Below are 23573 nucleotides of genomic sequence, written 5' to 3'. Positions count from 1 at the left end.
AAATATGTAGTATGTGCACAAAATTTGGTTTAAATCAATCCAGTGGTTTAAGAGGAAATATGGAATGATGAACGAACAAGAAACACATATAGAAACATGTAGAACAATGCTGTTTCCAAGCTCAATAACTTGCATAATGTTTGGAATACCTACAAATATACTTGCAGGAAGACTGGCATGGTAATTCTCCATGGAAACAAAAATAGTTTTCATACTTCATAAACTGTAGGTACAACCGAATGTGAGACCTTATACCACAGACTAAATCTGTATTTAGTGGTTCTTTGTTCCTGAGGAAACCCTAGCTTCCAGTGTTCAATGTACCCTGTTTTCCACATCTAGAAATGTACAAATTTAAATGCATCTCAACCACACAAATTAAATTTTACAAAAGTGCACAGCAACACCCAACCCTAAAGCACTGGGTAAAAAGAGGGCATTTGTATAGCAACTGAGTATTTCTTTTTTTATACCACTCATCAATTTGAAGTACATAGCACTTAAGTTTCTTTACACAAGAGTGACAGGTAGATAATACACAGGAAAGAATAAACCTTTAAAACACACTGCACTAAATGGTTTTGGCCCACAGCATATTTCTTCTCTATTAACAAGATAACAATTAACGGGGCACCTATGTTGCTTGCGTCAAACTACTTCTTTCATGATGTGGTCATGGGTACATCCAAACACAATGACTCCCTCCTGGGATTCTGTGTGTTCTCCATGTTGATACCTCTTATGGTGCTGACTGCATATAACCATTATGTTTTAGTCACCATGTAGTTTTTGATATTTTTTGTAGGTTTCCTATGTTACTGCTCAAAGCCAACAACTCATATCAAATATTGCTCTTTGTCCCATGGGTACACAAACTATAAGATGTCACAGAAAATAAAACAGCAAACCTTGTTAAGTTACAATTCACCTGACGATGCACTTGGATATGGAAAAGAAATATTTAAGCATTGAATAAGCACGTGATTTAGTTAGATCTATTCCTATATCAGACTTTAATTTAAAAGCTCATTTTTCATTTCAGTAGTGCAAAATCACTAGGTGACATAATCATTTCATTCCTGCAGCATTTGAACACAGATGTGTAACATTTTAAGGATGAAAAGTGTCTTCTGTAAGCTATTATGTATTCGTATTTAAAATTGTAATGCGTGTGAACAGACACAAAATGCTATCAATTTACTTCTCTTTTTCCTTCTTTAGGTGAATAAGTAAACAGAAGCAAAGTTCTGTCATTATGGGGTTAGCCAGAAATGTGTCTACAAGTGAAATGAAACAGCACAGAGCTTGTCAACACACTGCACGTTTCACATACGTTTCAATTGTCTTCACGTGAAATTGCGGCTGAAGAAATACTTGCTATACACAGTGTTACACATAGGCAGACATCAACGTCAATGTACATGCTAAAACATTTGAAATCAGACGACACACGCCACTCGTGCGTTACCAGATAAGCTGAAGCTGCAAAGCTGATAAGGAAGAACAGAAATCTTAAAACGACAATCATAACAGTGAACTATTGGCGCACAAAGCGCGCAGGTGTGGCTGCTGATTCATGTAAATACCTCTTTCGCGATCTGATCTAGTGCTTGATCTTCTGCAGAATGTTTTGTTGTTACTCTTCGCCGCCCGCCACCAGCTGATGGATTATCCATGGTACAGAGAACCCGATAATATCTGAAACATTCAAGAAACAGCGTGACATGAATCTCACACGAAATAAGGTTACAGAGTTATGCACTTAGTTTATAGCCGAGTAGGCTTACTATATAGCTATAATCCCTTGCATGGAAGATGCATCCTATTTTGTGCGTAATAATATACAGGCAAAACGCTCAACTTTCACTTATATTTCGTGTTAACTTGTCATCCGATACGGAACACTGCGGGACAATACTTTAAATGCATTACACTAACTGCTCACTTGCGTGTATTGATGGTACTCACTTCACAACAACAACAGTGATCTTCTTCTTGTGTAAAACTTCATTGTTACAACGTCAAATACGATAAAATACATAATTTGCTATAAATAATCAATCATTTGGCGACCTTCATGTCATTTGGCTAAGTTTACTAGTTCAGTGATTATATCCACGGAGAACACTTTCACATTGAGTTAGCACACAGAAGGGCATTTTAAACACTGTTTTGCCTCACACACATTTCTGACAGAGTTGTCTAAAGCTTTTACAATTGAAGAGTTCAATTAATTTGCACTTATTCATCACATGTGGGCCATTATTCTCACTTTTTTCTCCTCCACTTACACAACAGTACATCTTTCGGCCGCCAGATAGCACCACCAGGTTGAAGGAAGGTCTTTAATTTTGCTACTCACGTATACAAAAAAAAAAAAAGGAAGGAGAACACAAACATGTACAAAGTGTTTGAGTTGGCGATTATTCGTACCTCCTTAGAGTTCGCCGGAACCACAGAAAGCGAAACAAGCAAAAGAAAATCATTTCCGTTACTAGTGCAGACTGCCAGAGTGTAGACTTAGACACTGACTCTACAATATAGTTCTGCTATATCAATTTGTGCTGATCTGTACTGAATTAAAGAGTAGTAAAGTTGCGAAGAATATTGAATGTTTTCGTCGTACAGTGAACTGAAGTAATACGTTACGCGTCGTTTCTAACGCTTACAAACAAGTATACAACATTTTCGATGTGTTGACACATTTAATAGACGTGTGGCTGTGTTTATTGAGGAACATAGTTCCATACAAGAGTGCGGCCGTCTTAACAGCCAACGTCCAGAAACCATTTGGCATGCCCAGTAACATTAACAAGCCAACACTTTGATCAAGAAAAATGAAAATAATCAGACTCAATCTTTTGTACGAGTCAACAGCGCAAAACATTATAAAAACTTCAAATAATGCGAAGAGTATTCATCTACATTCTCAATTTAATTGAGTTCATCTTTGTTAGTTATTCTGAGATTATTATCGTAACATGATTTGTATTCTCGTAGTGCGATAGGCCTACCGTACGTATACATCCACCTTTTTATACAACATTATGTGCATTATCAGTTAAATTTAGCCAAGAATGGAAACACATACTTTAACAGAATTATAAAAGTTAACTGAGACACACTATTCACAGAGAATTTGCATATGAATAAGGGAGAAGGTTATAAAGGTTGATAAATTCAAGTAGTTTCTAAAAATATTCATACATTATTATGAATCCAGTTTTTTTCCATAGTAGGCCAGGAACAATTACAGTAAAAGCCAGTAAAAAGTGGCTAACATCTGGGATCAAAGAATCTTGTGTCAGGAAGAGAGGGCTTTATTTAATGCATCCATACTCTGCAAACAAATGTCAAGTGGAAGTTAGACAGCACATCACATGATACCATGTATTTATTTTTAATTCCATTCCTGTATGGAGTGTAGATAAACTGACTGAATGCCTCTGTGCATGCAGTAATAAGGCTCATCTTATCTTTGCAGCCCTTCAGGAGTTGTACATAGAAGGCAGCAGTATATTCCTAGATTTCACACTTTAATACTGGTTCTTGAAACATTATAGGCTAAGTAGACTTTTGCAGGATAGCTGGTGGTGTCATCTAGCATCTTCCAATTCAGGTTTTTCTGCACCTCAATGTTGCATCACTCTTGCTTCCACACCCCCCCCCCCCTTTTTTTAAAAAAAAAAAATATAAATGTTAAATATAAACTGTTAGTCCTATTTGGAACTGCCCCCCCCCCCTTTTTTTTAAAAATATAAATGTTAAATATAAGCTGTTAGTCCTATTTGGAACTGTTTCGAAAAATAGGATGTCATCAACTCTCTAATTACAAAAACTCAGTTGCAGTGAGTGTGTTGTACAAATAAGAGATTGAAGGTCAAAGTAGTTTAAAACAGAGTAAGGCGTGCAAGCATGGCAGCCCCTTTCTGCATTACTTATCGTCATACTCGTGGTTACCATAATGTAAGACATGTAGGATGGGAAAATAAGCCCAAAACTGCTCTTGCATTTGCAGTTGATGTCTCCATTTGGGATGAAACCAACAACGGGGTACAGAAGAAACCGAAACAATGGAATATAAAGTTCACAGAGTTTATATTATTTGCCAGCAAAAACAAGATAGTTGCAATGCAAATGACTAGAACACCCACTGTATGTAAACTTTTGTTGGAGGGGAAGAAGATTGAGAATGTGGATACTTTGACATAACATTAGTGCTGCAGCAAGTAACCGAAGTGGTGACGTTGAATTTCTGGACTGGGTAACCAAATAATCAAAATATTTCAGTCTAGTATGAAGATGTATTTGGGATAAGGACATTCTGTTAGGAGCTAAACAGACCTTCTGCCCATTATGTCCTATAGTCTGGACAGCATCATTGAAACTAAAACACAATGATGACAACAAGCTTTTGAAAAGAAATTCATTAGGACTGCCCTACAAAAGATAAGGAGAGACAAGATCGAAAATGAACACATGAGGAGAGAACTGCAACTTGAAATGATGGTGGAGAGAATGCCACATGCAGTGAAGCTGAAGTGATTTGGTCATGTAAAACAGATCCAGCCTACACTGACTCTCTGTCAGTACCTGGAAATTAATATGCTAGAATGAAGACCATTTGTATGTCCAAGAAAGAGATGGTTGGCCCAAATTAAAGATGACCTCAAAAGGGAAAGTACAGCTACACAAGATGTTGTGAAGGAGGAAATCTATCAAGATCAAAACAGAAGTAGGCAGAATGTTCAAAAACACCATCCACAGTGCATTTGAAAGGCTTCCAGATGTTCATGACAGCTTCCTTTGGCATGGGTCTCACACACAAGAGCAATATTCTAGGATGGGTCACACCAGAATTTTTTTAACTGCCATGTGGTCACTGGCAGCTACATTAGACCTAAATGCCTGACACTATGCAGCCTTGGTGGCCACAGCACATCCTCACCCTAATGCTGTGTGCCTGGTCTGACAGTAAAACATCCATCACTGTGAGGCAGTCAACATGTTAAGCAATCTCGTTTGAGAACTAACTGCATTTTCCCAGTATCCTACCAACAAACCAAAGTCTACCACCTACTTTGCACCCGACGAAGTCTTTGTGGTCGCTCTATGCTTATTCTCACAAACTGTTACACTGACTCAAGTTATTTGCATGAGTTGACTGGTTCCAACTGAAACTCGCTGATTTGAAGTCATAATGTGCTATTTATCTACATTTTGTGAAGTGTACATATTTACATTCGTGAACATTTAAAGCAAGTTGCCAATATGTGCATTATTTTGAAAAATATATCAGGGTCGGTCAGGATATTTGCCCAACTTTTTACTGCTACTGCCCTGTGGCGTAATCTTCTGTCACAACATGGCTAATGCCCAAAAAGTATTTATTCTACAGAAGTGTGGAGGAAGGATATTGTGAGAATCTAATAAACATCTTGCAGAAAGCTCTTCCGCAACCTAGCAATTCTTAGACTTCACCAACGTATGTACTCACTAATGGTATTTGAAGACAACAAGGTAAGAGAAAAGCTGTATTTCAAGTATACTTTATTCTTCAAGGCAGTCCAATGCTTGGCAAAACTTACATGAACTTCACATTATTAATACTATTGTATTTTCATAAAAGCATTGTTTTATTGTCTGGCTTCTGCATTTCAGTTCCTGTGCGTAGGCAGGAAACAAAAATGCAAAGAAAAATGTTTCATACCTTGTCTTTCATTGAAATAAAATGACATTATCATTGACCTCATCTGCATCACAAATTCCATTACTATTGCCTTGTTTGTATGGGTAGTTTGACTTTCAAAATTCAGGTATCTTATACCAGTCATGATGGTAATTTTATGAGCAGTCTTACATAGATAACAGACATTTGTTACCACTTATCAATCCAGGCTGAATTTTTCATTCTGCAGCAGAGTGTGCACTGATATGAAACTTCTTAGCAGATTAAAACTATTTGATGGATCGAGACTAACTCAGGACCTTCTCTACCAACTGAGCTACCCAAACTTGCCTCATCACCCATCCTTATAGCTTTACTTTTGCTATTACCTCATCTCCTCCCTAACACTAGATTAGATTAGATTAGATTAATACTTGTTCCATAGATCATGAATACGACACTTCGTAATGATGTGGAACGTGTCAGGTTAATAAAAGATGTCTGTACAAGAAATTACATTACACAAAATATTGCATGACACTAATGATTAAGTTTTTTTTTTTTTTTTTTTTTTTTACTTACTTTATATCTAAAAATTCAGCCAATGAGTAGAAGGAGTTGTCATCTAGAAATTCTTTTAATTTATTTTTAAATGTTAGTTGGCTATCTGTCAGGCTTTTGATGCTGTTTGGTAGGTGCCCAAAGACTTTTGTGGCAGCATAATTTACCCCTTTCTGTGCCAAAGTCAGATTTAACCCTGCATAGTGAAGATCATCCTTTCTCCTGGTGTTATAGGTATGCACACTGCTATTACTTTTGAATTGGGTTGGATTATTATCAACAAATTTCATAAGGGAATATATATACTGTGAGGTTACTGTGAGGATCCCTAGATCCTTAAATAGATGTCTGCAGGATGACCGTGGGTGGGCTCCAGCAATTATTCTGATTACACGTTTTTGTGCAATGAATACTTTTCTACTCAACGATGAATTACCCCAGAATATGATGCCATACGAAAGCAGTGAATGAAAGTAGGCATAGTAAGCTAATTTACTGAGATTCTTATCACCAAAATTTGCAATAACCCTAATAGCATACGTAGCTGAACTCAGACGTTTCAGCAGACCATCAATGTGTTGCTTCCAGTTTAACCTCTCATCAATGGACACACCTAAAAATTTTGAAAATTCTACCTTAGCTACAGACTTCTGTTCAAATTCTATATTTATTACTGGAGTTTTGCCATTTACTGTACGGAACTGTATATACTGTGTTTTATCAAAATTTAAAGAGAGTCCGTTTGCTGAGAACCACTTAATAATTTTGTGAAAAACATCATTTACAATTACATCACTTAGTTCTTGGTTTTTGGATGTTATTACTATACTTGTATCATCAGCAAAAAGAACTAACTTTGCATCTTCATCAATGTGGAATGGTAAGTCATTAATGTATATCAAGAACAGTAAAGGACCTAAGACCGAACCCTGTGGGACCCCGTGCTTGATAGCACCCCAGTTTGAGGAATCAGCTGTTTTAACATTACACGAACCACTTATTTCAACTTTCTGCATTCTTCCAGTTAAGTATGAATTAAACCATTTGTGCACTGCCCCACTCAAACCATAATGATTTAGCTTATCTAAAAGAATTCCATGATTTACACAATCAAAGGCCTTTGAGAGATCACAAAAAATACCAATGGGTGATGTCCGGTTATTCAGAGCATTTAATATTTGATCAGTGAAAGCATATATAGCATTTTCTGTTGAAAAGCCTTTCTGAAAACCAAACTGACATTTTGTTAGTACTTTATTTTTACAAATATGGGAGGCTACTCTTGAATACATTACTTTCTCAAAAATTTTTGATAGAGCTGTCAGAAGAGAGATTGGGCGGTAGTTGTTGACATCCGACATATCCCCCTTTTTATGCAATGGTTTTACAATGGCATATTTCAGTCTATCAGGGAAAACACCCTGCTCCAAAGAGCTATTACATACGTGGCTGAGAATTCTACTTATCTGTGGGGAACAAGCTTTAAGTACTTTGCTGGAAATGCCATCAATTCCGTAAGAGCTTTTACTTTTCAGTGAGTTTATTATTTTACTGATTTCAGAGGGAGAGGTTGGTGGAATTACAGCTGTTTCAAACTGTGCAGGTATGGCCTCTTCTATTAATAGCCTTGCCTCTTCTAGTGAAGATCTAGATCCTATTTTCTCCACAACATTTAAAAAATGATTATTCAAAATATTTTCAATTTCTGATTGTTTGTTAGTGCACTTGTCATTCAATTTTATTGCACTAAAGTCTTCCTGTGCTCTTGGTTGCCCTGTTTCCCTTTCAATAATATTCCAAATTGCTTTAATTTTATTATCAGAGTTACTGATCTCAGACATGATACACATGCTTCTGGACTTTTTAATAACTTTTCTTAGTACCGCACAATAGTTTTTATAATATTGAACAATTTCGGGGGCAGTACTCCATCTTGCTGTTAGATACAGTTCTCTTTTGCGGTTGCAAGATATTCTTATTCCTTTAGTTAGCCAAGGTTTTTTATATGTTTTCTTGGAATTATGTTTAACTATTTTCTTGGGAAAACAATTTTCAAATACCCTTAAAAATGTATTGTGAAATAAGTTATATTTCAAGTTTGCATCGGGTTCCTTATACACTTCATCCCAGTCTAGCTGCTGTAGGCTTTCCCTAAAGTTTGCAATATTTATATTGTTAATTGAACGCACTGCTTTGAAAGTCTGATTTATTATACTGCATGGAGCTATGTCATGTACTGTAACAAGCTGTGCACTATGATCTGAAAGACCATTCTCAACAGGATAAGCATTTATGTCCTTAAACTTATCTTGGTCTATAAAAAAGTTATCTATCAATGTACTGCTGTTCTTTGTTATCCGAGTAGGAAAATCAATGACGGAGCTCAAATTGAAAGAACTGAGTAATACTAAAAGGTCATTCTTCCTATTACACTCTTTCAGGGAATCAACATTGAAATCCCCACATTGTACCCCTGGAGACAGTTGAGACATAAAATAAATGAGCTATGTCAAGTATTGTCCTTGATCACATAATGACAGTGTTTTATCTTATGTAGGCCTATATTAATAGTGGGTATCACTTACTTCGATGGTCATTGTCTGTTATACTAGATTAGAGCTCCTCCTCATCCACTGGGCTTTCACAATCATTTGGGCTTTATTGTGTGTGTCACTGAGGGATAAATGCTTCCTCTAGATATTTCCATACACTACAGTCCTCAAATAAGAAGGTATAGTTTGCTTGTATTACGATATCTGACCAACTTTCATAAGGTCTTATTCTGTCTTTATCTATTTGAATTCAGCAAGAAACTACTTTGGTCCACCTGATGTCTATACATCTCCCACTCACCTCCATTACATTTTAATTGTGGTCATATTTATGTCTTCCATTCCAATCTGTTCCCCAGCCCATATGTTTGTTTTCCTGTCTCACCTAGATATTCCCACCATGTACCACATCTCTCCAGTTCTCAGTGAGCAACCTTAATAATTTTTTTTATTTCTTTGCATTAAAAAATCCATGTCTCACTGCTGTATGTAAAAACTGTTAAACACACTTATTTGTATCTTTCCTTTCAGACAAGGCAAGTTTTGTTTCTAAAACCCACATGTAATTTACCAGAATCACTCCACGCAATTTTTAGTCATCTATTTCTTTTGTCTATGAGGAAACATGAGGCCATGAGGTACTGTAGAAACATAACTTTACGAGATAATTTTAAGATAAACTTGATTAACTTTGACTTGTGTGCCTGGTAATGACAATAAACATGAACAACACTGATGCACACTCATGGTCATTCTACCTGTCATAAAGAATTGCAACTCTAATAATTTATATTTGTTGTGGTGTGTATGTGAAAAAAAAGTAACATTGACATCCAATCGTGTCTTCTGAATGCTTCACTTTTTCTGTCAGGCAGTGCGTAATCTAGTGTGGCTTGAAGTAATTGCATCAGAGTTATTTCAAGTAATTAATGTGGGAGTATTTTATGATACAACAGGTATTGCTGGTAGTTTGGATGATGTACCAGAGGTCCCAGGTTCTTGAAGAAGCTATGGTGTGCAGCCATACTATGTGGATACATCACCCATATTTGGAGGCCTGGAAACTAGGAATCTGAGAGATGTGTACCCCTGTGTAGCTGCTATCCACTATTATGTCGACTGGTATTGTCTTAGTCCCTTGACAACAACTTCTAATCATTCATCATTTAGCTCTGTATCCTTGTTTACTATTTCCTCACCATCAAATCATCTTAGTCTGAATATTAAATTGACTGTAATGTCCTCAGTTAACAGAGAGTGTGGCTTCTGACACCAAAATCCCGAGTCTTCAGTAATGATTGACCTCCAATTGGAATTAGGTTTGTTTCAGTCCCCCTCTTTTTTCTGATTATGCTTTCAAATTATGTATATGTCTTAATGTTGTCCATCCACTGTTTTGAACCGCTAGGATTACCTGGCAGAAGGACTGCTCCAGCTGTCAGATACATCCACGTACAAACTTTATCACAATGACCTCATTCCAGAAATTCAGCGGGATCTCCACACACACTCCAGATCCTTAGACCGATCCCAGAATCTCTCCCTGAAGTCATCTCTCTGCTCACCCCCACTACTCCCTGCACTCCTATCTTTTACATGCTTCCTAAAGTCCATCAATCCAACCACCCAGGATGCCCCATTGTGGCTAGTTACTGTGCCTCCACTGAGAGAATCTCTGCTCTCGTGGGTCAACACCTTCAACCTATTACCCAGGATCTACCCTTCTATATAAGAGATACCAACTGTTTCCTTCACCGACTTCCCACAGATTCTGTCCCGTTACCACACGGTGCCCTGCTCGTCACTATTGATGCCACCTTCCTTTACACTAACATCCCTAAAGCCCATGGCCTTACCTCTACTGAACACTCTGAATGCCTGACAGATTCCAAACCAACAACCTCCTTCTAGTCGCCATGGCCAACTATATCCTTACTGCAGTTACCTCTCCTTTGAAGGCGCTAACTACAAACAAATCCGGGTTATGGCTATGAGCAACCGCGTGGCACGATCTTATGCCAACCTATTTGTGGGCCATCTAGAGAACTCCTTCCTAAACACCCAAAATCCTAAACCCCTCACCTGATTCAGATCACATTCCTCCAGAACCTCAACAGCTTCTCCCCCATTTGCTTCACCTGATCCTACTAAACCCAACAAGCCTCCTTCCACCTCAAAGATGGGCTACATCAGTGCCTCTGTCCATGTCAAATCTACTAACCACCAGCAATGTCTCCACTTCAACAGCTACCACCTTTTCCATACCAACGAGTTCCTTCCATATAGCCTAGTCACCCGTGGTTGTCGCATCTGCAGTGACAAGCGGTCCCTCTCGAAATATACCCAGGGTCTGACTGAAACCTTCACAGACCGTGAACCTTGTACAAAAACAAATCTCTCGTGCCTTATCTTTCCAGTCTCCCACCACCTCCCAAAGTCTCACCATCCAGCCACAGAGGTGCATCCCCTCATAACTCAGTACCACCCAGGGCTAGAGCAACTGAATTACCTTCTCTGCCAGAGTTTCTACTTTCTCTCGTCGTGCCCTGAAATGAGGAATGTCCTGCCCACTATTGTTCCCACCCCTCCCACAGTGGTATTCCACTGCCCACTGACTCTACACAACCCCTGCTCTCAACCCCTTACCTCATGGCTCATGTTCCTGAAATAGACCTAGATGCAAGACCTGTCCCATACATCCTTCCACCAGCACCTACTCCAGTCCAGTCACAGACAATCTATACCATCACAGGACAGGCAGAGCTACCTGTGAAATCGATCATGTGATCTACAAGCCAAGCTGCAACCACTGAGTTGCATTTTATGTAGGCATGACAACCAACAAACTGTTTGTTCACATGAATGGTCACAGACAAACTGTGGCCAAGAAACAAGTGGACCATCCGGTTGCTGAGCATGCTGCCAAACATGACATCCTTCATTTGAATGACTGCTTCACAGCCTGGGCAATATGAATACTTCCCATTAACACCAGCTCTTCTCTTATTTCTCTGCTTTTCCACTGCCCCCCCTAACACTTCCCCCTGCCTTCCATCCACCCTCCCAATTGCACATAGCTACCCCACCCTCTCTGCAGCTCATCCCTGCATGCTCTTGAGCAGCATTTCACTGTCCACCACCCCTACCCCTTCACGCCCCATCCTCCTCCTTACCCCCACTCAGTCGCCACTCCCATCACTGTTGCTGTTGCTCACAGTGTGGCTTCATTTGCCAGAGACTGAATTCTCGTGCGCGCGCGCGTGTGTGTGTGTGTGTGTGTGTGTGTGTGTGTGTGTGTGTGTGTGTGTGTGTGTGTGTGTGTGTGTGTGTGAGAGAGCGCGCGGACGCGCGGGGGGTGGGGGGGGGGGTGAGGTGTCTGTTCTTGATGAAGGCCTTGCTGGCCGAAAGTTTGCGACAGTCATTTTGTTGTGCTGATCCGTGACTCAGTTCAACATGAGAAAGCAGCTGGATCCTGGCAAATAGACTTACGGTGAAAGCAGGGTGTAAGACTGCCAATGGTCTCTGCTGTCAGGCAGGGATATGAGGCCTGGTGATGGTAGCTGTGTCACAGGTACGTCCGACGGAGAGGGCGTCATGACAGAGCTCAGCTGTCAGATGATGACTGGGCTGGCCCCAGTGAGTTATAAATACCACTGGGTGGAAGCTGACCAAGCAGGAGAAGTAGCACTGCTGCATTCTTCCATCACATCAAAGCTTCTTGCTTTCCACAATTAGATGCCATTTTTCCACTACTTTTGAACTGTATTTGTATTATATTACTCTTCATAGTTAAGCCACGTGACTTTTTAAAAATAAATTCATTATAAAAATATTTATTACTATCATAATATTATTACTTTAAGTGCACTACACAACATCCGAAAAAATTAAAAATCAAACATACTGCACCTTGAGAAATGCACCTGTCACATTTTGCCAAACCACTCATCAGATTGATAATGTTATGGACAGGGTGAAGATATCTACTTACCAGAGGCCATCATCAGGTGCCATTGAAGAAATCAGCACATTACTTACCTCTACTAGCAGCATCCGAAGTTGACCTATGCACTGAAAAACCATGTCATCGTTGTTGCACGATTTTATTGATGAAGTAAGCTATAAAATGAGGTGAAAGGAGGGCATTGCAAAAATTCTTTTGTGTAAAAAAATTCAAATTGTAAAACAATACAAGCTGGAATCACTTTAATCACAACAGTAGTATTTGTTCCCACTTAAACAGCGTATCTTACAAATTTTTTTGTCAATAACATAGTATAGTTCTCAAAAAGTCTGTCCTGAAGTTCTAAGGAGTCTTTGTATTCGGGTTTTCTAATTTCCTTGAAATAAAATTTTCTGAATGAAAGAGGTGTTTGGACACTTACATATTTTACATGAATGTACTAACAATTAAAATGAATTCTGAAGTGACGCACATTAAAATAATTTGATAGGCCTAGCTGGGCAATAAATCTACCTTCTTCAATTCAAACGCACAAATACATCCGACCACTTGTGGGAGTCTCGGACGAGCGAATATGTAAGAAATGGACAGGGGCTGCACATAGGTGGCACTCGATGGTAGTGTAGATTCGCCGTGAGGCGAGCCGAGACACGCTGTGCAGTTGCGATTAACACTATGTCCCAGATGGCACATTGGTAGCAAAGTACAACTGACATGATACAAAATTCATTCAGAAAAAGGGCTATGAAATTAATATTTTTTCTCGGTACAAGTGTATCCCAGAACTGTGGGAAAGTTTCCCCACAAGATGCATTACAAGGCAAAACAGCCAAAGGTACACTCTCAAAACTCCATCATCCTGTCTTTCAAGCAAGGACAAAAGAGTACAGTATGTACCTTTAACACACAAACTTTGAATAAAAGCAAGGAGAAATTTTGGCAGGACCCGCATTGTACAGCTTAGGTCCATTCCACATATTGCAAAGAAAATAACTCGAAGGAAGGCAAATGATGAGTACATACCTTCTGCAACATATTGTAAGATGCCTTGTAGATTCCTTATATTAATGCAGCAGGCCATGAGCACTGATAACTATTAAGAAGAATGGGGAGAGGAAATAAAGAAGTACATTTCCAAAGCCATTTAACATCAAATAATTTGTTTATTGATACACAAAAATCTGTACATTACAAGATGCCAATGTTTGGTAACATAACTCCCTCACACTTAAGATTATCATCAATCCAAGCATTTTTACATGCAAATCATATTGCACTTCCCATTCTAGAAATTTAAGAGTTAGAATTAGGTCCCTTTCTACGACCAAATGTCTGTACAATATTGACAAATCGACGATTATATTGGATTCTTCTTTTGGCTCGGCCAGTCTTCTTCTTTTTCTTTTCTTGCTTCTCAACCTGAAACAAACATTCACTTACTTAATCCCTCAATTGTTGAATTTTAGTACACTAAGCTTGCATCAATTGCCCAATGATGAGTCAAACAGTTGAACCAAGAGTGGACAGTAGGTTGATTTAGGGAAGTGGATCAAACTGACTGACTGACTAGTTGAGAGGGTTTATGGGACCGAACAGCGAGGTCATCAGTCCCGCGATTCCGAAGTTAGTCACAGAAGAAAGAGGGTCAAATCAGGGGAGTAAAATTATAAAATAATAAAAGTTAAAACACACACAGTTAAAGGCATAAAAGGTAGGATCAAATTAAAAATCTGGAAAAAAGGGCAGTCTTGGCAAGGGAGAGTGGTCATGGGGTTCCAGACCAAGAAGACATGAAGAGAGGTCCCAACCACAACCACCCTGCCCCTGCTCCAAGAGTACAGTAAAACGTTATACCTGGAAATAAAAACCCACTTTCATGGAGGAAACAGGACCAGTTCAACCATCCATGAATTGCCTGCTAATATTAAATTTAAAGAATCAGGAAGATTATACTTAGTATAAAACAGTGGAATCTTCCCAAGAGGAGCAGAAGGAAGAGAGCCAAACTGCAGTAGACTCCTTGATTGTGAGGAGTTTATTACTATGAGCAGTAGCACATCATATGTCACTCCATTTTGTGCAAGATCCACATATTCACAGGTGAAATCATATAAGGAAATGGGGGCAAGTATCTGCTTCTCTAGCCAAACAGTCAGCCTGTTCATCCCTGGGATGCCTACATGACTTGAAACCCAGAGAAAGACAACTGAGCAGGCAGCACGGCCAAGGGCAGAGAAGGTCACGGATAGCAGACACCTAAGGATGATGAGAGTAACATCGGTCAATAGCCTGCAGGCTGATCATTGAGTCTGAACAAATTAAAACAATGTGGAGGCAGGTCTGAGAAACAAAATGGAGGGCTCTGTGGATGGCGAGGAGCTCTACCGCGAGCACACTATGTGATCCCGGCAATAAATGGTGTTCCGAGTCAGTAGGAGACTTTAAAGCATGTCCCATCTTATTGATTGCCTTAGAACCATCAGTGTAGAAGATGGTGGCACCCTGGAACTCTGCAAGGATGGCATGTACAAGATTCTGGAAAACGATAAGGGCAACAGAGGTCTTAGGACCCGGGAATAGATTAATCCTAATCCATGGTCTAGGCACCATCCAAGGGGGGATCTGGAAGGAAAGACACAGGGTGCATTCCAGTGAATGGAAATTGAGATCCTGACAGATGACATGTGAGACGCATGCCATCCGGCAATCCCACCTGTGGGCAGGTGTCAGTGGGGAGACATCCCTCTTTGGCAAAGAGGGCACGGTACACGGGATGGTCAGGTAACAGGTGAATGTAGATTCCGTAAGAAACCAGGAGTTGGCTCAGTCGTATTTGTAGAGGGGGAATTGCCGCTTCTGTGAGGAGACTGTCAACAAGATTAGTGCAAAAGGCACCAACACCCAGACGTACCCACAATGGTGAAGAGGGTCAAGCAGTTGCGAAGTGAAAGGAGCCACTGAGTCATAAACCCGACTACCATAATCTAGTCTGGACAAGACCAGAGCACAGGAAAGATGGAGAAGAGCGGTGTGGTCTGTACCCCAGGTTGTGTTGGCCATGACACAGATAGCATTAAGCTTCCACATGCATGTAGTCTTTCGGTGGCAAATATGGGGCAGCCATGTCAGCTTTTTATCAAAAATAAGGCCCAAGAAATGGGACTGTGCTGCAACGAGGAGCTGGTTGCCTCAATAAATTTAGAGATCGGGGCGTACTATGGGTCGATGATAAAAATGCATAACTCGCATTTTGGCGGGAAAAAACTGGAAGCCATGGGAAGTGGCCCACGCAGAGACCTGTCAGGTAGTTGTTTTGAGTAAGCGCTCAGCATAGGCTACCAAGTGGGAGCTGCACCAGATACAAAAATCTGCTGACATACAACTCCGGGGTAACCACAGGCCCAACAGAGGTTACAAGCCCCCGTCAATGGCTATGAGGAAGAGTGTGACACCTAGGACAGAACTCTGTGGGATACCATTCTCCTGAATCCGAAGGGCACTGAGTGAGGTGCCAACTTGAACCCAGAAGAGCCAGTGAGACAAAAACTCACAGATAAAAACTGAAAGGGGACCACGAAAGACCCAGCCATGGAGGATAACTAAAATGTGATGGTGGCAAGCCACATTGTATGCCTTATGTAGGTCAAAGAAGACCGCCACATGGTGCCGGCAGTTAGTAAAAGCCTGTCAGAGAGCTGTTTCCTATCTGAGCAAATATTCAGTTGGAGATCATCCTGCTTGGAAGCCACATTGATACGGGGACAAAAGGCCCTGAGATTTGAGCATCCAACATAATCTGAAGCTAACTATTCTCTTGAGCAGTTTACTAAGTACATTCATCAGGCTAATTGGATGGTAGCTGTCTAGAGATGTTGAGTTCTTCCCGGGCTTAAGGACGGAGACAACTATACTGTCTCACCATTGTGATGGAAAAGCACCTGTGAGCCAAATGCAGTTGAAGACCTTGAGGAGATGTTGCCTGTGGGGAACATCGAAGTGTTGGATCATGTGGTTGTGGATGGAATCCAGGCCTGGGAGTCTGCAAGAATCCCCATTCATTATAGGCCTCAGCATGGTGTGGGATGAAACAGAGGGGGATCTGTTCAACTCTGGAGAAAGGTAGCAGGATAGGAAAAGGACGCCGATGCTGTTGCAAAGAGTGTGGCGAGGTGTTCTGCAAGGACCAATGGATCGTGCACTGAGCAAGTTCTAGATGAAGATCTTAGACAACTGACTGTCGCTGCTGGCACAGAAGGCTACGGAGCTTCGATCAAACCTGCAATGAAGAGGCATACGTCCCCAGGGGAAAACATAGCACTCCCAGCATTCCTTTTTACTCTGCTTAGAAAGGTAATGAGCCTTAGTACGGAGACACTTAAAAGCGAGGAGGTTGGTCTGTGAAGGGTATCATTTAAATTGCTGCAGCGCCTGCCGGCAGTCCTGGACAACGACGGCAAGGGGGGACCTGTGGATACGGGGACAGCAGTGCCGGCAACATGAAGAATAGTGGCAGACACACGTTGCACGATCGCATTAATGCAAATTGAGAGGGAGGTGTTTAAGTGCACAGTAAACATATATAGAGGCCAATTGGCCCAGCGGAATGCCCAATGTGAGGCCTGTATGCCTGTTGACAGCAGGGGGATGATAGAATCACTGGAAAGTAGCCACTGTCACATAGGTCATCATGAGATGACCAATACAGGGAAGCCACAAGAGAGGAGATTGTGAGATTGATAGCACTAAAGATGCCATGAGTGGCTCTGAAGTGGGTAGGAGAATCATCATTGAGGAGACACAAATCAACATCCGTAATAAGTTGGTCAATTAGGAGACCCCTCCCCATTGAAGTGGCAGTCCCCCATAGTGGCATGCAAGATAGCCAAGCGGCCTGAGGCACCTTACCACACTTTTCATGCCTCTGAAGAGAGCAGGTGACCTTGGGGGTACGCAGATGGTTCATCTCATGGCTGAGGGGTGGTAGGAGTCTTCTGGCCTGAGAGACACCGGCAGAAAGAAAGGGGGCACTTTTTTGGCTGGGGAGTGGGAGTGGCTCCCAGACGGGTGGCCATGGGAACTGCAGGAGAGGGGGACGGGGCTGGGGTAAGGAAGAGGGAGGAGGGGGCGGAAAGGATGTAACAGAGGCAAAAGTTACAGATAGTGACACTGGATGGAGCTTCCCATACTTTTGGTGAGCCTCAACATAAGACAGACGATCCAGGGACTTGTAATCTTGGATCTTCTTTTCTCTCTTCTAAGCTGAGCAAGGGGAGTGGTGATCATGACAATTGACACACACACAGGTGGTAGAACACAGGGGCTTCCCTCATGGAGTGGGTGTCCACAGTCATCACACAAAGAGTCCGCCATACAGTGGGAAGACTTATGCCCAAAACGAAAGCATCAAATCACCTCATGGGTGGTGGTATGTACGGCTTCACGTCACTCCTGCAGCACACAACCTTGACCTTCTCTGGGAGGGTATCCCCTCGAAAGGCAGACTGAAGGCTCCAGTATCACTGCAGTTGTCACTGCAACACTTCTGCACACGTCGAACAAAATGAACCTTCATTGCTCCAGATTAGTCCAGGGTTACTTATCACTTTGCAGGACAAAGTCCCTACGAAAAATGACTGCCTGGATCATATTCAGAGATTGGTGAGGAGTAAAGACACTGGGAGATTAAAACTGTGTGCCCGACCGAGACTCGAACTCGGGACCTTTGCCTTTCGCGGGCAAGTGCTGTACCAACTGAGCTACCGAAGCACGACTCACGACCGGTACTCACAGCTTTACTTCTGCCAGTATCCGTCTCCTACCTTCCAAACTTTACAGAAGCTCTTCTGCGAAACATGCAGAACTAGCACCCCTGAAAGAAAGGATACTGTGGAGACATGGCTTAGCCACAGCCTGGGGGATGTTTCCAGAATGAGATTTTCACTCTGCAGCGGAGTGTGCGCTGATATGAAACTTCCTGGCAGATTAAAACTGTGTGCCCGACCGAGACTCGAACTCGGGACCTTTGCCTTTCGCGGGCAAGTGCTGTACCAACTGAGCTACCGAAGCACGACTCACGACCGGTACTCACAGCTTTACTTCTGCCAGTATCCGTCTCCTACCTTCCAAACTTTACAGAAGCTCTTCTGCGAAACATGCAGAACTAGCACCCCTGAAAGAAAGGATACTGTGGAGACATGGCTTAGCCACAGCCTGGGGGATGTTTCCAGAATGAGATTTTCACTCTGCAGTGGAGTGTGCGCTGATATGAAACTTCCTGGCAGATTAAAACTGTGTGCCCGACCGAGACTCGAACTCGGGACCTTTGCCTTTCGCGGGCAAGTGCTGTACCAACTGAGCTACCGAAGCACGACTCACGACCGGTACTCACAGCTTTACTTCTGCCAGTATCCGTCTCCTACCTTCCAAACTTTACAGAAGCTCTTCTGCGAAACATGCAGAACTAGCACCCCTGAAAGAAAGGATACTGTGGAGACATGGCTTAGCCACAGCCTGGGGGATGTTTCCAGAATGAGATTTTCACTCTGCAGCGGAGTGTGCGCTGATATGAAAGGCAAAGGTCCCGAGTTCGAGTCTCGGTCGGGCACACAGTTTTAATCTGCCAGGAAGTTTCATATCAGCGCACACTCCGCTGCAGAGTGAAAATCTCATTCTGGAAACATCCCCCAGGCTGTGGCTAAGCCATGTCTCCACAGTATCCTTTCTTTCAGGGGTGCTAGTTCTGCATGTTTCGCAGAAGAGCTTCTGTAAAGTTTGGAAGGTTGGAGACGGATACTGGCAGAAGTAAAGCTGTGAGTACCGGTCGTGAGTCGTGCTTCGGTAGCTCAGTTGGTTCAGCACTTGCCCGCGAAAGGCAAAGGTCCCGAGTTCGAGTCTCGGTCGGGCACACAGTTTTAATCTGCCAGGAAGTTTCATATCAGCGCACACTCCGCTGCAGAGTGAAAATCTCATTCTGGAAACATCCCCCAGGCTGTGGCTAAGCCATGTCTCCACAGTATCCTTTCTTTCAGGGGTGCTAGTTCTGCATGTTTCGCAGAAGAGCTTCTGTAAAGTTTGGAAGGTAGGAGACGGATACTGGCAGAAGTAAAGCTGTGAGTACCGGTCGTGAGTCGTGCTTCGGTAGCTCAGTTGGTTCAGCACTTGTCCGCGAAAGGCAAAGGTCCCGAGTTCGAGTCTCGGTCGGGCACACAGTTTTAATCTGCCAGGAAGTTTCATATCAGCGCACACTCCGCTGCACAGTGAAAATCTCATTCTGGAAACATCCCCCAGGCTGTGGCTAAGCCATGTCTCCACAGTATCCTTTCTTTCAGGGGTGCTAGTTCTGCATGTTTCGCAGAAGAGCTTCTGTAAAGTTTGGAAGGTAGGAGACGGATACTGGCAGAAGTAAAGCTGTGAGTACCGGTCGTGAGTCGTGCTTCGGTAGCTCAGTTGGTACAGCACTTGCCCGCGAAAGGCAAAGGTCCCGAATTCGAGTCTCGGTCGGGCACAGAGTTTTAATCTGCCAGGAAGTTTCATATCAGCGCACACTCCGCTGCAGAGTGAAAATCTCATTCTGGAAACATCCCCCAGGCTGTGGCTAAGCCATGTCTCCACAGTATCCTTTCTTTCAGGGGTGCTAGTTCTGCATGTTTCGCAGAAGAGCTTCTGTAAAGTTTGGAAGGTAGGAGACGGATACTGGCAGAAGTAAAGCTGTGAGTACCGGTCGTGAGTCGTGCTTCGGTAGCTCAGTTGGTACAGCACTTGCCCGCGAAAGGCAAAGGTCCCGAGTTCGAGTCTCGGTCGGGCACACAGTTTTAATCTGCCAGGAAGTTTCATATCAGCGCACACTCCGCTGCAGAGTGAAAATCTCATTCTGGAAACATCCCCCAGGCTGTGGCTAAGCCATGTCTCCACAGTATCCTTTCTTTCAGGGGTGCTAGTTCTGCATGTTTCGCAGAAGAGCTTCTGTAAAGTTTGGAAGGTAGGAGACGGATACTGGCAGAAGTAAAGCTGTGAGTACCGGTCGTGGTCGTGCTCCGGTAGCTCAGTTGGTTCAGCACTTGCCCGCGAAAGGCAAAGGTCCCGAGTTCGAGTCTCGGTCGGGCACACAGTTTTAATCTGCCAGGAAGTTTCATATCAGCGCACACTCCGCTGCAGAGTGAAAATCTCATTCTAAAGACACTGGGATATTGCCAAGACAATCACAAGCACGAAGAGCTGCAGACTGGACAGCAGAAGAGGCTTTGATCAACAGGGAGATGATTGCACCTTATTTTCCTTGATATTCTCCACAAAAAACACTGGCTTTGTGGCAGAGAATGTGTCCCAATCCGTCCTACTACAGATGGGGTAGTGGGGAAAGTGTTTCATCCCAAGACGGCAAGCCTCTCCCTCTTCCCATCATGGTGTAGCCAGGGAAGGGAAGGCTGCCGGATCATACGAAGCAGCATTCAATGATCCTTCACCATTCGAAGAGACTCCTGTTTGAGAATGGCCAGATTTTTGCAGCTTGATACTCTTCATGCGCCAAGCATCTGCCCTGTTGCCATCCACTGTGACCAGGGGCACCACAGCAAGCGCCCAGGCAATAGTTGCTAGGAGTTCTGGTGCTCCAAGAAGACAAGCAACCACTCCTTGTCATACACAGGGAGAGAACAGCTCAGGTATCAGTAGGGTGGTTGTTAAGGGGCTTAGCCAGATAGGTACATAACAGCCCCACCACACCGAATGTATACACATGCTGGTGACCTGGCAGAGTGGAAGGGGGCTACAGCAGGAAAGGGAGAGGGGAAGGAAAATGTCTTTCCTGTTGTGGTGGTGATCTTCAGTCCAAATGCTGGATGCAGCTCTTCATGCTATCTGTCCCGTGCAAGCCTGTTTACCTCCGAATTACTACTGCAATCTACACCCATTTCAACATGCTTACTGTATTGATCTCTGTCTCCCTACACTATTTTTACTACCCCTCCCCATCATGCTTCCCTCCAATATTAAATTGATGATTCCCTCATGTCTTAGAATGTGACCTATCAACCAATTCCCTTCTTTTAGTCAAGTTATGTCACACATTATGTTCTCTCCAATTCTATTCAGTATCTCCTCATTGGGTACATGATCTACCCATTTAATCTTCAGCATTGTTCTGTAGCACTACATTTCGAAATAATCTATTCACACCTTGTCTGAACTGCTTATTGTACACCATTCACTTCTGTATAAGGCTACATTCCAGACAATCACCTTCAGAAAATACTTCCCAACGCTTATATCTATATTCGATGTCAACAAATTTCCTTCTACAGAAACTCTCTTTCTTACAGTTGCCAGTCTATATTTTATATCTTCTCTACTTTGGTTATCATCAGTTATTTTATTGCCCAAATAGCAAAACTAGTCTAATACTTTTAGTGTGTGATTTTTCTTTGGTTTGCTTTACTGCTTGCTCAGTGTACAAGCTGAACAACATTTGGGATAGGTTACAACACTGACATCACTTCCTTCTCAACCATTCATTCCCTTTTAGATCCCTCCACTGTAATAACTGCCATCTGGTGGTATAAAACCTTTTACACTCTGTATTTTATCCTGCAATCTTCAAAATTTCAAAGAGTGTAGTCCTGACAACATCGCCAAAAGTTTTCTCTAAATTTTCTGCTGTTATAAATGCATATTTGCCTTTCTTCAATCTATCTTCAAAGATAAGTTGTAGCATTTGTATTTCTTTGCGCATTCCCACGTTCCTCTGGAACCCTATCTGTTCTTTCCCGAGATTGGCTTCCACCAGTTTCTTCTGTTCTGCAAGTAATTTGTGTTAGTGCACTTCACCCATGATTTACTGAACTGATGGTTCAGTATTATTCACAACTGCCTTCTTTGTAATTGAATTCTTAGCACATTTCACCCATCTCGTACACCGAGCACATCACATGGAATAGTTCTGTCATGGCTGGCTCTGCCAAGGGTACCAGTAGTTCTGATAGAATGTTGTCCACTTGAAGGCCTTGTTTCAACTTAGGTCTCTCAATGTTCAGTCAAATTCTTCTCACAGTATCATATCCTCCATTTCACCTTCATCTACTTCCCCTTGCTTTCAGTTGTTTGCAAGTAGTAGCACAGAATGGCTACATTCAAGAACAGATGAGTCAATAATTCACATGGCTGTGCATGAAACTTCTAAAAAGGCTGCCGCCCCTCTCCAGAATTAAGATTTTGTCTGGTCCCTCCACAGATACCCCTCCATTGTGGTGGCATCTACAGTACAGCTAACTGTATCGTTGAGGTGCATGAGCCATCACACCTCGGCAAGGAGTGTGGTTCATTGGGGCAGGAGACTGGGGGGTGGCTCATATCACTGGAAAAACTTAACTGATTATTACAAGGAGACAGCTAGCCAGTTCTTACATTCGTAATACTAGTGATTATCATCATCATCATCATCATCATTTAAGACTGATTATGCCTTTCAGCATTCATTCTGGAGCATAGCCCCCTTATAAAATTCCTCCATGATCCCCTATTCAGTGCTAACATTGCTGCCTCTTCTGATGTTAAACCTATTACTTCAAAATCATTCTTAACCGATTCCAGGTACCTTCTCCTTCGCCTGCCCCGACTCCTCCTACCCTCTACTGCTGAACCCATGAGTCTCTTGGGTAACCTTGCTTCTCCCATGCATGTAACATGACCCCACCATCTAAGCCTGTTCATCCTGACTGCTACATCTATAGAGTTCATTCCCAGTTTTTCTTTGATTTCCTCATTGTGGATACCCTCCTGCCATTGTTCCCATGTACTAGTACCTACAATCATCCTGGCTACTTTCATATCCGTA

General features: G+C 42.2%; 3 protein-coding genes across 4 annotated transcripts in view; 1 reads left to right on the top strand and 2 right to left on the bottom strand.

Moving 5' to 3' along the window:
- Nucleotides 1–2833, bottom strand: part of LOC126354393 (leucine-rich repeat flightless-interacting protein 2) — a 235681-nt gene extending 232848 nt beyond the window's left edge. The window contains exons 1-2 of the mRNA XM_050003998.1: nt 2434–2833; nt 1587–1698 (exon numbers count right to left, since the gene is read on the bottom strand). Coding sequence (XP_049859955.1) covers nt 1587–1698; nt 2434–2486 — 165 coding nt within the window. The 5' untranslated portion in view covers nt 2487–2833. The remainder of the gene's footprint in view (nt 1–1586; nt 1699–2433) is intronic.
- Nucleotides 1–23573, top strand: part of LOC126354396 (uncharacterized) — a 206305-nt gene that overhangs the window by 148623 nt on the left and 34109 nt on the right. The gene's annotated exons all lie outside the window — the stretch shown is intronic.
- LOC126354395 (FAU ubiquitin-like and ribosomal protein S30) overlaps nt 13889–23573 on the bottom strand; it is a 35493-nt gene continuing 25808 nt past the window's right edge. For both annotated transcript variants that reach the window (XM_050004006.1, XM_050004005.1), the window contains exon 4: nt 13889–14164. In XM_050004006.1, the coding sequence (XP_049859963.1) occupies nt 14039–14164 (126 nt within the window). In that variant the 3' untranslated portion in view covers nt 13889–14038. The remainder of the gene's footprint in view (nt 14165–23573) is intronic.

Source organism: Schistocerca gregaria, chromosome 3 (assembly GCF_023897955.1).
Source record: "Schistocerca gregaria isolate iqSchGreg1 chromosome 3, iqSchGreg1.2, whole genome shotgun sequence".
NCBI classification, from domain to species: domain Eukaryota; kingdom Metazoa; phylum Arthropoda; class Insecta; order Orthoptera; family Acrididae; genus Schistocerca; species Schistocerca gregaria.
Note: the sequence above shows the minus strand (reverse complement) of the source record. Positions and strands in the feature narration are given on the sequence as shown.